A 13,596-nucleotide genomic window follows, 5' to 3' on the forward strand; every position below is an offset into this window, starting at 1 on the left:
TACAATTAGATTTCAAAAATTGCAGAGTTGCCTGTGATGTAACCGAGCGAGTTCGGTGTGATGTATCCCTCTGAACCAGTTTTGCACCTGTATTATGCCCTACCTGAGAAACGACTACAAACTTGGGCGCTACAACAAATAGGGCAGGCACCAACATACATGTGGCCTTCCTCCCCTCCCATTTTATGATTTAGCCAAACTCCATGATTTGATTACCACAGGTGACCATTGCACAGCCATCTATACACACGTATATACTGCACATGCCATCATAGGGTGCCCAGACATGGAGGTGCATTTCATTTCTTTATAATACTATTGGCAAATGTCTCCAGACATGGAGGTGCATTTCATTTCTTTATAATACTATTGGCAAATGTCTTAGTCCACAATGAAAATATAAGAATTTCGGTAAACGCAGTTATAACAGCAAAAGCAGAAGGCCAACTAAGAGACCTCAATGACTAGCATGAAATTCCTTAAAAGAAGACCCAATAATGTAGAACATTTAGGCAGCTTGGAGATTATATAGCTTACATATTTTGGTTTACAAAGTTTCAGAGTTACAACTGTGCCACCTTTAGGGAGCGGGAGAGCTAACCGAAGCACAATAGTTAAGTATACAGTTGAAATCCTTCGATATATTTACAGAGGCTTACTATTTGTGTTGTGTATTGGACTGATTTGCCACGTCCAAATGTATGTATACGGGAGGAAACAGCGATCTTCTCTTCCTCCCTTGTGCTAGTGGCTATGGTTCAAATTACCATAGTGCAGCAAAAATGGTGTTTCATCAAACAGGCAAACAAGAAAATCTTCATGTTCGCCTGCCTCTACGTCTAAAAGGCATTCCATGTTCTGAAGAGACCTTAACTTCCCCAGCATAAACGCCAGAGTATGTGTGTTTGAATGGTCATGTCGAACTCGTTGATGGCATTTTTTTCAAGCCCCTTTGGAAATCAAAGGTCCAATTGTCATAGCCGGCATGGGCGTGTCATGAACAGCATCCAAAGCCTCTGAATGCTCTGAAGAATGGGTCCCCAGTTCTTGTCCAAACTGCTGTGTTGCCACTCCCTGTGGATTTCCATCAGCAACTTTTACATGCTTGAGAATATCAACTTGGTCTTCTTTGTTCGTGCAAATGTTCTCCGTTAAGCTGCCCACTGCAGCACCGTGAATTGTCTCTTCCCCTTTTAATGAGACCGGATACAGTACATCTTCATGTTTCAAGTTGCTGACATTGATCTTTGAAGAATCAACGGGGACAACAAACTCCGCAGATGTAGCAACAGTATCCTGCTGTTTCTGTTGAGGGCTAGTCAATGGCTGTTCCGCTTGCTGCCCAATCCCACGGCCATCCACGATCTTTTTATCTTGAGCCGCATCTTGTTTGGAAGGTTCAAAGGGCTGCACCCTTCGCTCAGCATCTTGTTTAGGAGGTTCCATGTCCAATCTCTGTTGAGTAAGGTTTTCCACAGCCACCACAGATTCCTTCTCCATTAATAAATTTGACCTCTGCATTTCTGGAGGTGCTGAAATAAATCCCATAGCTACCGCAGACACAGAAGGGATAGGCAGTTCAGCAGAATTTCTTTTGCACACATCATCTGGGATTGTATAAACTACCTGATGCTGGTTGTCGAGGTTTCCACAAGATACTTCTTGCTTACTTCCAGAAGTTTCAATTAGAATTCGATTGCTTGCTGGTTCAAGCACCTGGCCTTTGGTTCCAGTATCAATAGACTTTGTTTCAATGCTCAAAATCTTCTGTTTAGATGCCTCTGAGTCACCAGCTGCAGCCAAGCATACTGGTGGTAGATATTGGCTTTTTTCTTGGACAATGACCATAGAGGCTTCAACTGAAGCACGAGCCTTGGAGGATGGTGTACCTACAGTAGTGGTGTTTTTGCGAGGCCTGCCTCGTTTCTTAGCTACTGGTGGTTGTGCAGGCATTGATTCTACTATCGTTGAATCAGAGAGCTGCAGTTTAGTTTCGCGACCATTCTTTGCTCTGTCAATTTCCCGCTTCTTAGCTGGTTCTGATTCCTCTACTTGGCACAACTCTTCGAACTCCTTTTCAGACAACTGGTCTCCATAAGACCTTACCTGCAAATGATATGAGTTCGATATCAACATACCCAGTGATGAGAAAACCACACCAAAAAATAACTCCTCGTCATCATACCTCTCTAGCTCTTTTGCCCCTTCCGTAGTGTTCTACATCAAGCATAGCTGCTCTCCCTGACTTCTGCTTGTCCGAAGACCTCTCCAACTCCATAGAGTGAATAGCTGCCAAGAAAGGCCCCATTTCATGTTCTTGCAACAGTCGTGGCGGGACTGGAAGTTGCTCCTGAATAGACTGCATTTCAAGTTGCTTCCTCCATTGTATCTGTAAAACATTGGACATGTGTTGAATCGAGCACAATGAGAAAGACTAAGTAAATATTCTTCTTAGCAAGAAAAACAAACACCTCCTCGTCCTCAATTCTCCGTTTATCAATAGCTTCGAATATATCAATTTCATCATCACTGACAAAACCACAGGGAAGGCTATTAGCATGCGATTAGAAGATAAACAAACTCAAATTGTGCATCTATAATGCTCTACTGAGACGGACCTACGAGCCAAAAGATAATTCAGGGCATCGTCATCAAGTACGTGAGCATCTTCTTCTTTTTTGGATTCCCTAAGGAGTGCTTCCAGGTATTCTTTTCTATCCTCCGCACTGAACCGAGCAACTTTATCAGTATAAATAGCAGCCTTTCAAAACAATACATGTATTTGCAACATATTAAGATGTAGCGCAGGCGTCGAAAATATTTACAATATCATAGACCGTATTACACATACAAAAATCCGAGATAATCCATGGAACACTTGCTGCTTAGTCTAATGTTTTGCCACTCAATATGTAATCAAACATTTTGACGAGATCAGATTAACCTTGTATTATTGTCAAAAAACCCAGCAGTGATGCTTTGGTTGGCAACACCTAGCTTGTGCTCTGCCGCAGCCCTGACTTGCTCTTCCACGGATTGCACCTGCATAAAAGACCGCCAATGATACAACTCAGCTAGCAGCCTTTTCTAAATATCCAAAACTAATGAATCCTCATGAAACCAGAGAGAACTATTTTTTTCCGTTAGCACTGCTCTTTGCTAACTAGGTTTTTTAGAAAAGAACAAAGAAGCTAACTCACTGTTTCTAACCGCAAAACTAAGACATCTCTTTTTTGCCCAATTCTATGAGCCCTTGCTTGAGCTTGCAGATCTACCTGTCAAATACCAGGAGATAAAGTAAATGCATTCTTGTTGAAAATAACGTTAGAAATGCATTCAGCGAAAAGGACTAGCCTGTGGGTTCCAATCTGTGTCGAAAAGTATCACTGTATCTGCCGCCTGCAGGTTGATTCCCACCCCTCCAGCACGAATACTGTCTCAATTAAAAACCAGAAAGAAGAGCATAGAATCTCAACATCCTATTTGCATATGCTCAAAATTCAGATCAATGTATGAAAGAGACCTCAACAAAAACATGAATGCTTCTGAATCAGGAGAATTGAAATGGTCTATCAATGCACCACGTTCTGTTCCATTTGTGTGACCGTCAAGGCGAAGATAGCGATAACCTTTCCAATGCAGATAGTCTTCCAAGACGTCAAGCAATCTTGTCATAGTAGAAAACAGGAGAATCTGTGGTAATGGAATCCATTAGCATTAAAAAGCATGAAGAACTTTTTCATATATACTCCTACAGCCACACCTCCAGGTCAGCATTGTTTATGACTCCCTAAATCAACTTAAGAGAATAGATTCGCCTATTTTCAATAATTTGAGGAAAAAGTGACAGTCTGGCATCCATTTTTTGTTGAGTCAAGATCCCTCTCTCAATATTCCAAATACAAGCAAAGTGCATGTTTAACTGTTTCATGTTTCAGCTAGAAATAAGACATAAAAAGTACCATAGCACACCAAGAGGCCAATGCTCAGGCGATTACTTTCCTCCAACATTGTTTTAAGGCACAACATGACTTGAAATAACCATGGCTCAGGACCATACAACCACAAATCACTAACTCCAGAAATTTATAGCAGTCATGCTAAATGACCAGGATCATAGCTCTGACTGCATACACAACCCATAGATCATGACACAAACAACCACCTCTTAGGAAGATACTCAAGGAAACTAAAGACATTGAAAGGTCCCTGAAAAAACCTAAGCATGATTTTAAAATGATTAAAGACTGAAAATCTTCTACCAAAGCAATACCTCAGAGTAACACCTACAAGTAATCACTAGGGCACTTGGAGAAACTGTCAAGGCACAGAGGGAAGACACTCTTCTTCAGCAACATCTTACGTCCAGATTCACCAAAAGGAGAATTCAGGTAACTACTCAGTCTAAGGTCCTGATCAACTTGGCAGACAAGAGGTCAATCTCATATTTGATTCACTGATTCAAAACCGTGCTTCATCAAAACTCACAACAGCCAGGTTAAAATAGCTGGAGAGATACTTAAACCATTCTGCATCATGGAATTATTTATAAGCATCAAATCTAAAAGAAACTCAGACAATTATATTTATGTTTTGAGCATTGGTAAAAACCAGACCATAGTTCCTAGTCTTTTACTTAGAAAAGGTATTAGCATGTAAGCATCCATACCCGGTGATTGCACGCCTTAAGTTTTGGTAAGATCCGATCCAAAGTCTCAAGTTTACCACAAAGCCGTACAATAGAAGGAAGGTAGTGAGACGGAAGCAGTCCCTCGGCCTGGCATCATCCAAGAAATATACGTGATGAACCAAAGGAGAAATCAATTGCACAGGGACCTGAAAAGACAGCTGACATGGGACACACCTCTTGTGTATGAAGATGACTTAGGTAAGGATGGTTACATATGTTACGAAGTTCAATTACTGTATTGTGGACAGCACGACCCTGGAATTGAAACATAGCCAACGTCAGTGGAAAGATTTAAAGAAACACCTTCATAAATATTCCATCTCTCTTCTTGAACAGACCTTTGCATGACCAAGAGAACCAAGTTTATCTTTCACGCGTTTCATCAACAACAGTTGGTAAGCTGAAGGCTTACACCTTACAAGCCTTTCAAACTTTTCTGGAAGCTCATTCTCCACCTGGAGGAGTTGATCAAGATCAATTTTCTTGAAGATGTGTGCAGGTGAATGCACTACAGGTGATGGACAACAGTGCCACATGACAAGGACTGCGTCACAAAGCAAATTTTTTTGAAACTTGCCTTATGCTTCAACCGCCGCAACACAAATGGTCGTAAAACCTGGTGAAGCCTGTTTATTATCAACAGGTTTTCTTCCTCTGATAGAAGAGCCTAGTCAAATGATGAGTTGGTATGAGCATGGTGACATATTCATAATATAAACAAAATCAACACTGTAGGTGCGCAGTAACATATCTATAGGTTGAAACTACGAAGCAAACTAAAGTCTGGTGCCAGATTGTCAAATATTCAACCAAATACTTAGCAACATCGCATTGCCTTTTAAAGCAAATGCATGGTATATGAACCTGGTCAGTTGCAGCATCTGCCACAGTTTCAAAAGGTTTATTGAACCACTGTGCAAAGTCTTCGGATGAGTTGAAAATGCTTGGAAGCAGGAAATTCAAAAGCGCCCACAGTTCTTCCAATTTGTTCTGAAATTTCTCATAACATATATTAGTGAATTTGAAGGTGAAGTTTATGCAGAGCATAGATTTCAAATCAACTCTTGCACCTGCAGAGGGGTCCCAGTAAGAAGCAGCCTATGGGTACTTTGATAATTCTTCAGCTCGGCATTCAACTTGCAAGACGCATTCTTGATACGGTGACCTTCATCAATTATGATGTAATGCCAAGAGATTTTACTAAGTTTAGACCTGTCATGCTTGTTCATGAGATACTCATAGGTGGTCAGCAAGACATTGAAGTGCTGCAGAGCTATCTTTTCCCTGCAGAGTAAGGAGAAAAACATTACCAGTAATTCAAAGCTAATGTGGCCATGAAAAGAAGAATTCAATTACTTGAATAGCCTGCGCCGTTCTTCTGGAGGACCAGTGTATGCCACTTTGCCAATACTTGGAGCCCATGTGTTGAGTTCAGATATCCAATTTGGTAGAACCGAGGAGGGCACTACTACTAGAAAGGGTCCACGGTCATTCTTACAGCCAATCAGGTAACTAAGAAGAGCAATGACCTGTGAGGATAAACTAATGTCATGGAATTCTTTGGCTCAACACACATGCTGAAAATTGACCAGCTTTATCACGTATACCTGAACAGTCTTTCCAAGACCCATTTCATCTGCCAGAATGCCATTAAGATTGTTATTGTACAATGAGACCATCCATCGCAAGCCATTCATCTGGTACCTGCAGAGATACACAGAAAATTTCACATCTTTAACAACAATATTCATATTGTGACAAACATATGAGATTGAAACTTATACTCACTCGCGCAACTTTCCACCGATGAGTAAGTGAGGTTGCTCATCAATGAGCTCCTTCACGCTAAAGCCGAGAAAAAAGTTTCAACTAGACATTCTGAATAAATAGTAACAAATTTTAAATATGTGATGAGGCGCTAATTACCTGTGCGCCATCAGATAATACTTTTCATTGCTTTCAAGATAATGCTGGGACAATATTGAGAAAAGGCATAAGCTCACAATGAACATACTGACACTCTTCTGCTTAACGATAAAACACAAACCTACCTGCGCTTGATCATTACACGTCGTGTCTTCCACAGTTTCTATATCCATATCAAGCTCACTATCTCCTCTTGCTTGCATCTTTTGCTGCTGAAGCTTGACACTCAAATTTTGAATGTAGCCTTCAGTCTCTTTAAGAAGCTGTTTGACCCTATCTGACTTTGCATCCTGAAACATACAGTGTACAATGGTATTCTAGGAAAGTTTCACTTTGAGATGGAAGCCATGAAAATAACATCTCTATATCACCTTAACCATTCTTAAGTACCCTTCGACATCATTGTTCTTTAACAGAGTAATTTTTTCTCGCTGAATTCGTTCCAATTTCTCTCTGTGTGTTCGTTCTTTCTTTTTGTGAAATTCCCTGATATACCGATTAAAGCTTCTCCATCGTTCACGTTTCAGTTTGGACCAATCTTCCACTTTTTCTCTGCAATAAAAGCATTTTCAGCAGAAGGATTGGTGTCATTATGATGACAAGCAATTTGACTTTGTTAACAGATGTGGATAGGAATAAGTATTTGATAGATAATGAATGAAAGACAAAGCACGCATATCATGTAAAACATAGAGCATCCTATGATCCAAACTAATGAACCAACAGAAAAAAAAGGGCCATGCATCATTACCCCATTTGGTGTCGATCTTCTCTCTCTCTCTCCACTTCTGTTATATGCTGATGATATTGTGTTGATCTCCGAATCCCCAGAGGGAATGCAACGTCAACTGGATACTCTGCATACGTTTGCCCACGAAAGTGGTTTGTCTGTCAACCTTGGTAAAACCAAGGTTATGGTGTTTAATACCACCCCACAGTGGATCAGGAGGTCAGCACCTACATTCACATACGGCCAGGAGACTGTGGAGTACACAGACGCTTACACTTACCTTGGAGTGGTTTTCAGCGGACCTACATTCTCACTCAGAAGAGCAGCAGAGACCAGACTGACTAGAGCCCACGCAGCTTTGGGTAGATTGGAGAGGATGTGTTCGCAGGTTCAGTTTCAGGAGCCCCGGACAAAGCTCTGGCTCTTTGACACCTTGGTGGCTTCAGCATTGCTCTATGGGGCTGAGATATGGGGACCTTCTTTGGATCACCACGGGAGGCCGCGTCGCACAAACGGATGGGGGAACATGGAGAAACCTCTCGTCTCTATGATCTCGCGGCTCATTAGAGGCAAGGCATCAGTACCACGGGCCATTATCCGCGCAGAGCTAGCGGCCCCCCCCACTAGAGGTGGAGGCGCTCACCAGATCAGTCTCCTTCATAAACCGCACATGGGAACTTCCCAGAGATAGATATGCTCGCATAGCACTTGAGTCCTCTCGCCAATTAGCCATACAAGGAGATACAACATGCTGGTATGGGGAGATGACATCATGGTTTCAGGCGCATGGGTTCAGCATAGACAGGCTGCCACCATTCCAGTACTCATTGGATGCACCATCTCTCATTCTTACATGGTCGGAGATCCAAGCTCATCCGCCAAGACCTGACCCAGCTAGACACCAGGAGGACATGGATACAACCAGCACAAGAATTGGGCACGACGATGGCTTTCTACAGAGACCACCTTCTCCAGCTTCCGGAAGATGGTTTTGTGACGAGACCAAGATACATGGATACCCACTTGTCTCATGGGATACGATGTGCTATTGGCCGATTACGGACGTCGTCTCACCAACTGCGGATTGAAACTGGGAGATATAGCGGAGTACCAACAGAGGCCAGGACATGCCCCTTGTGTGACATGGAACCTGAGACAGAGCTGCATTATACATGCCGCTGCTCCGTCTACTACGAGATACAAGGCCGCTTCCATTGCTTGTTCAGAGAGGGTTTTGGACCACTCTCAAGAGTAATGGGATACCAAGATCAGAGATGCCTAGGTTTGTTCTTGCTCGAGCTGCGCAGACACAGAGATAGCCTGATGAATGGAGAGGCTAGCCAGTCTCAAAAGACGGATCATAGACTTTTTCAGAGTAGACACGGGACAGCCGTAAGAGCCACTCCCACATCAGAGCTCCCCCTCGTCTCACACCAGAGGCACACTGATTGACCGAGCGATTGAATTGGGGAAATCCAGGCGCCCGCGATTGCGAAGAACTACACAGCACTGACGGAGGCTACGACAGAAAATTGGGAGCACGCTGGCCAGGCATGCACGACGCCCGGTCAGACTACTAACCATGGAGGAAATTGATGAGATTCGCCAACGACCAATGCTAGATTTTTTGTGATAAGCCGCCCATTTTTGCTTAGCTCACATCGACCAATCTAGGATCCCATAGTATATATCTTTGTTTTGTACTGTTGTTAGGTTATTTCGTTACTCTGACTTTGTATCAGATCCACCACCTTGTAACTTTCTGGTCTCATAGATCACTATGGCCTTTTGAAGACGTTAATATAACATTTGATTTCATTTCTCTAAAAAATAGCAGGAAATTGCAAAAAATTCAAATTTAAGCCTTTCTCTGAAATTGCAGAATTTGCAGAAAGCGGGCATTTGTTGTAATTTGCAGAAATTGCAGAAAAAGTGCGCCATGTATGCTTAATGTGGGAGAACCCTAGTTTTTTTCGTACCCATGTGGTTGCCCAGCTGTACTTCCGTACTCGTCCGAGTACGGAAACGTACGAAAAGTGATTCCATACCCGGGAAAAAATTTGGGGCAAAAATTTTTCGCCTATAGATTTTTGGCCGCGCGAGTTGGGCTATTGACTCTGTTATGCAAGCATTGTAGCACATCAGTGAGCTGTGAGCTGCGAATCAGCGGCCAGGCCATCCTCTCGCCCTCTCTTACTCACCTTCAGCTTCTCCCGTGCCCACAAGCTAGTCTCTAAATTCTAATTTCTGAACTTTCTATGATTTTGTGTTTGCGAATAAAGTTTAAAACATGGTGGTATAGTATGTAGGCTTTTAAGCATCCTATGTAGTAAGCTATCTGACGTGTGGAATTTCTAAGTAGTCTCATCCGTACTTATTCCGTACTTCCGTACATGTGTGCGTCCGACGTGTGGTTCACGTATGGAAACCCTATGGGGAGAACATCTATGCGTGATGTGGAAGCACTTGTGCGTGTAGTGTGGTCTCCTTCCGCAGCAAAATTCCTCTCGGTTTTGGTAGCGACCAAACGTGAGGAAGCAGAATGATAAGCCCGACCCCTTAGAAGATGCAGTTCAAAAGTGCAAAGAAGAAATGACCAAAATCATTAACAAAATCAACCGCAACCTATTAGGGACAAAAAAAATACTCGAAGATCGCGTTTTGGCCCAAGAAAGCAAGATCATTGCAATGAGAGATCGTGTGACGGCCCAAGACGAAGAGATTGCGTCACTCAAAAAGGAGCTCGCTGAGGCACGATCACGAAACACGCTTGAAGAGGGAGAATTGCAACCCTCTGTAATAGAAGAACTCAACACAATCAATGAGCAAGTGCGAGCCATCAAAGAGGGGGAAGAGTAGCATAAAGAAATGACGACTTCTTGGGTGGACGTCATTACAAAGACTCAACAGAAAGCAGATGAGGCTGAGAAATGGATTAAAGTTGCCAAGAAAGAGAAAAGCAAGGAAACAACATCCACACCCACCATTATCAACCTGACACTAGAAGAGGAGCAAAGAAGACGTGTACGCTCTCTACATGTGAGAATTTGCAGCCTTAAAGACAAAGATAATGTAGACGAAGAGGTAAAAGAACTCATGGCTTTGATGGGGGTTCATGAGCCGATGCACTCAAGAGCCTGGAGAGTGGACAACAAGAAAAATGGGAGCAAGGGGGAAACCTCGAAAGAAAGGGCACTCATCCTTCGTTTTTCCTCCATGGAAGCGAAGGACTTTTTGAAGAAGAGACCAACTCTTAAGAAAACGGGCATTACCCTCTCACAGATTGCTCATATGCAGGAGATAATGCCAGAGATTAGAGCGGCAAGGGAAAAAGGTAAGATTGCTTTTTACCGAGATGGAAGAGTGGTGATTTTGGAGCCACGCTCCACATGACAGTGGGAGACCTATGGGACCACACTCAAAGTTGCTACCTGGAATTGTAATGGATGTATTGAGAAAAGTTTTAGTGGGAGAGACATCATCTTCTACTCTGAGACGCATCAAGCCCCTGGGCAGTCTATGCCTTACATTAATGGATCCGGATGGGAGACCGCCTGTAGACAGGAGACACGATCAGAGCACAGAGGGCGGGGCTCAGGAGGAGTGGCAGTGTTATTCAGGGAGGAGTTGCAGCCATTGATACATATAGCTCGCAGGGATGAGCAAGCTAGGTACATGTGGGTGAGACTCAGAGCAAAGACAGACAGATATCTTTACATTGCTATTTGCTACTTTCCCCCGAGTACGTCAGTGTATGCACCACCCAGAGGACAGTCCCCCTTTTCTATTTTGGATGATGACATCTCGAAGTTCTCTAGAGATGGCGACATCATCATTTTAGGGGCTTCAATGCTAAGACTGCCCATCATCAGACAGTTTTTTATGATACCTCAGAGGAGATGCTGAGAGAGCTGGATGTTGCAGAGACGAGCCTATCCAGACTATCACAGGATAGGGAACATATTGAGTATGGACGACACTTGATAGATATGGGGACTGCAAATGGATTGGTCATCTTGAATGGCCTATAGAGATTTCCCGATGCGGGGGGTTTTACATGCTTTCCACACAGGCATGGAGCCAGCACAGTGGATTACGTCATGGCACAACCGAGTCTCATCTCTAGTATCCAGGATCTCACGGTTGGACCCAGACCTGTTGGGGTGGCAGTGGATCATGCTCTTGTGCCGTTGACCGTCTCTTTCCAGTTTAGTGTAGCACACATGCCATAGGCAGCAGCCCCTACTCGCTACACCTTCACATAGGAGACAGACTGTGTATACATAGATGGGATCTATAGCCGCCTGTGTACAGAAGAGCCAGGGCGACCTCTAGAGGAGCTTACTACTATACTGACACAGACATTACATGATGCAGCAACAGAGGCATACCCACACACCCAACCTCAACAGAGACACCGTTCTGGGAGCATGCCCCAGAACAATTGGTATGATGAGGAATGCCGCGAGACTAGAGGTAGACTTCAGAGGGAAGTGCTTTTGGTGGGAAGAGGTGCGAGACTGCCTGTTCCCACTCTTCAAGCTTTATCTTAGGCAATCATTACGGTTTGCTTTGGAAGTTGGTGATATCACCACAGAGATGCATCGGCTTTCCTATGAATGTTTCTAGCTACTCTATACAGCTAAGTAGTTCTATGTTCTTCCCCTTGTACATTACCCTTTCGGTGGGTTTTCCCGCTGTGAGGTTTCCCACTAGTAAATTAATCAAATAGATTTACAAAAAAAGTGTGTGTGTATCAACTAACCCATTATATCAGCCCTCACCTGTTGCCAAATTGGCTTTATCTGACAGAAAAATAATTCTAAATGAATTATTGGATTTATAAGTGAGAGGGTTTTCTCGCTTGGAACACCAAGGAAAAATAATTCTAAATGAATTATTGGAATTTTAAGTGAGAGGGTTTTTCTCACTGGAGACATCCGAGTACAGAATATTCCTAGTGCGTCATTCAGAGTAATGACGGGAGCACTGTGAAAGGGAATATCTGTAAGGCCACCAGGAACGGGTACTTCTGATGCGTCACATCGGATGGGTGACAGGGAGCATCGGAAAGAAGTATCCGACCATCCGGAAACGGACATCTCTGATGCGTCATAGGATGGGTGACATAGAGCATCGTGAAGGAGATTGTACCGTAAGTTCGGTAGGAAAGGACTAGGTGATGGGTATTCCTGATGCGTCACAAGGTGGGTGACGGGTGCATCGGAAAGGGAATATCCATAGTCGGGAGGAAATTCTGAACTCTGTTAGAATTGTGCACAAGGAAAAAGCAAGCACTTGAATGAAGATGGGCTCAGAGGAAACTTTGAGGAAAAACAGATGCTTTCTGAGAAAGCGGGATTGCTTTTCGGGAAAGCAGATGCTTTCCCGCGAGGAATTTTATGTTTGCATTGCAATTGTGCGTGTGATTGCATCCAGGGACGCCTGGGAAGTGCTGTGAAAGCATTGTTTTTAACTTATAAGGTTTTATTGAGTTTTTGGGCAGCTTCAAACTATTTTTAAAATATGCCGGCCATCCATTTAATAAGTGGACAGCCATCTCATAAATAAGGCAACAGATCAGCCAGCGTTTTCTCTCTCTTTTTCTGGCAGAACGGAAAAAAAAAAAATTGGAAAAAAAAAAAACGGCCGCGATCTCTACGCGAGCAGCTATTCGTGCCCGTGGCTAAGAGATATAAAAGCATCACATGCCCTCACTCAGAGGAGAGGATCAGTTTTTAAAAGAAGGAGATGCTGCTGCAGAGTTCACCCGCAAAGAAGACGTTTGCCGGTGATGCCCATGGCTATCCCAAGTGTACCAGATGTCACCAAGACCCAGTGCGCGAGTTCCCTCGCGAAGAAGTGCCTACGAAGCGTGTTTCCATCGCGACAAGCTGCTGTTTTTCTCTGTTTTCAGCCCATAAACGTCGTAGACGGGGCTGATTTACAAGAAGGAACCCGAGAACACACCTCTTTTGTGTGTAGGATTGGAAGAGAGGAATTTTCTATGTAGAGATCTCTTCCGGGGAATTGCTTTTCGAGAATCGAGTTGCGTTTCGAGCGTCGAGGCTTTGAAGGTAACGATTTTCATGTTATGATCTTTGAGTATTTGATTGCAGGTGTACTTCCTCTTCGTGAGGGAGTAGGAGCAGAGGAAGGCATGAGCCTCTGCAGGAGAAAAGCGCTCTGAGGAACTAGAGCCAGATCAGCCCAAGGGTTTCGTACCCGAGTTTGGGAAGTAGATCCACGG

The 13,596-nt window shown here is 43.5% G+C and overlaps 1 protein-coding gene across 3 annotated transcripts in view; it reads right to left on the reverse strand.

Moving 5' to 3' along the window:
- Nucleotides 1-461: 461 nt before the first annotated feature.
- LOC147442237 (uncharacterized) overlaps nt 462-13,596 on the reverse strand; it is a 109,970-nt gene continuing 96,835 nt past the window's right edge. For all 3 annotated transcript variants that reach the window (XM_086528475.1, XM_086528476.1, XM_086528478.1), the window contains 20 exons: nt 6,988-7,168; nt 6,742-6,906; nt 6,617-6,660; nt 6,479-6,535; nt 6,298-6,394; nt 6,047-6,219; nt 5,761-5,974; nt 5,555-5,680; nt 5,268-5,357; nt 5,029-5,145; nt 4,865-4,945; nt 4,670-4,777; nt 3,524-3,693; nt 3,355-3,433; nt 3,201-3,275; nt 2,945-3,042; nt 2,619-2,726; nt 2,472-2,529; nt 2,186-2,389; nt 462-2,106 (listed from right to left, as the gene is read on the reverse strand). In XM_086528475.1, the coding sequence (XP_086384601.1) occupies nt 943-2,106; nt 2,186-2,389; nt 2,472-2,529; nt 2,619-2,726; nt 2,945-3,042; nt 3,201-3,275; nt 3,355-3,433; nt 3,524-3,693; nt 4,670-4,777; nt 4,865-4,945; nt 5,029-5,145; nt 5,268-5,357; nt 5,555-5,680; nt 5,761-5,974; nt 6,047-6,219; nt 6,298-6,394; nt 6,479-6,535; nt 6,617-6,660; nt 6,742-6,906; nt 6,988-7,168 (3,409 nt within the window). In that variant the 3' untranslated portion in view covers nt 462-942. The remainder of the gene's footprint in view (nt 2,107-2,185; nt 2,390-2,471; nt 2,530-2,618; nt 2,727-2,944; nt 3,043-3,200; nt 3,276-3,354; nt 3,434-3,523; nt 3,694-4,669; nt 4,778-4,864; nt 4,946-5,028; nt 5,146-5,267; nt 5,358-5,554; nt 5,681-5,760; nt 5,975-6,046; nt 6,220-6,297; nt 6,395-6,478; nt 6,536-6,616; nt 6,661-6,741; nt 6,907-6,987; nt 7,169-13,596) is intronic.

The sequence above is a fragment of the Adiantum capillus-veneris genome, chromosome 14 (genome assembly GCF_014529385.1).
Source record: "Adiantum capillus-veneris isolate H3 chromosome 14, ASM1452938v2, whole genome shotgun sequence".
Taxonomy (NCBI): Eukaryota; Viridiplantae; Streptophyta; class Polypodiopsida; order Polypodiales; family Pteridaceae; genus Adiantum; species Adiantum capillus-veneris.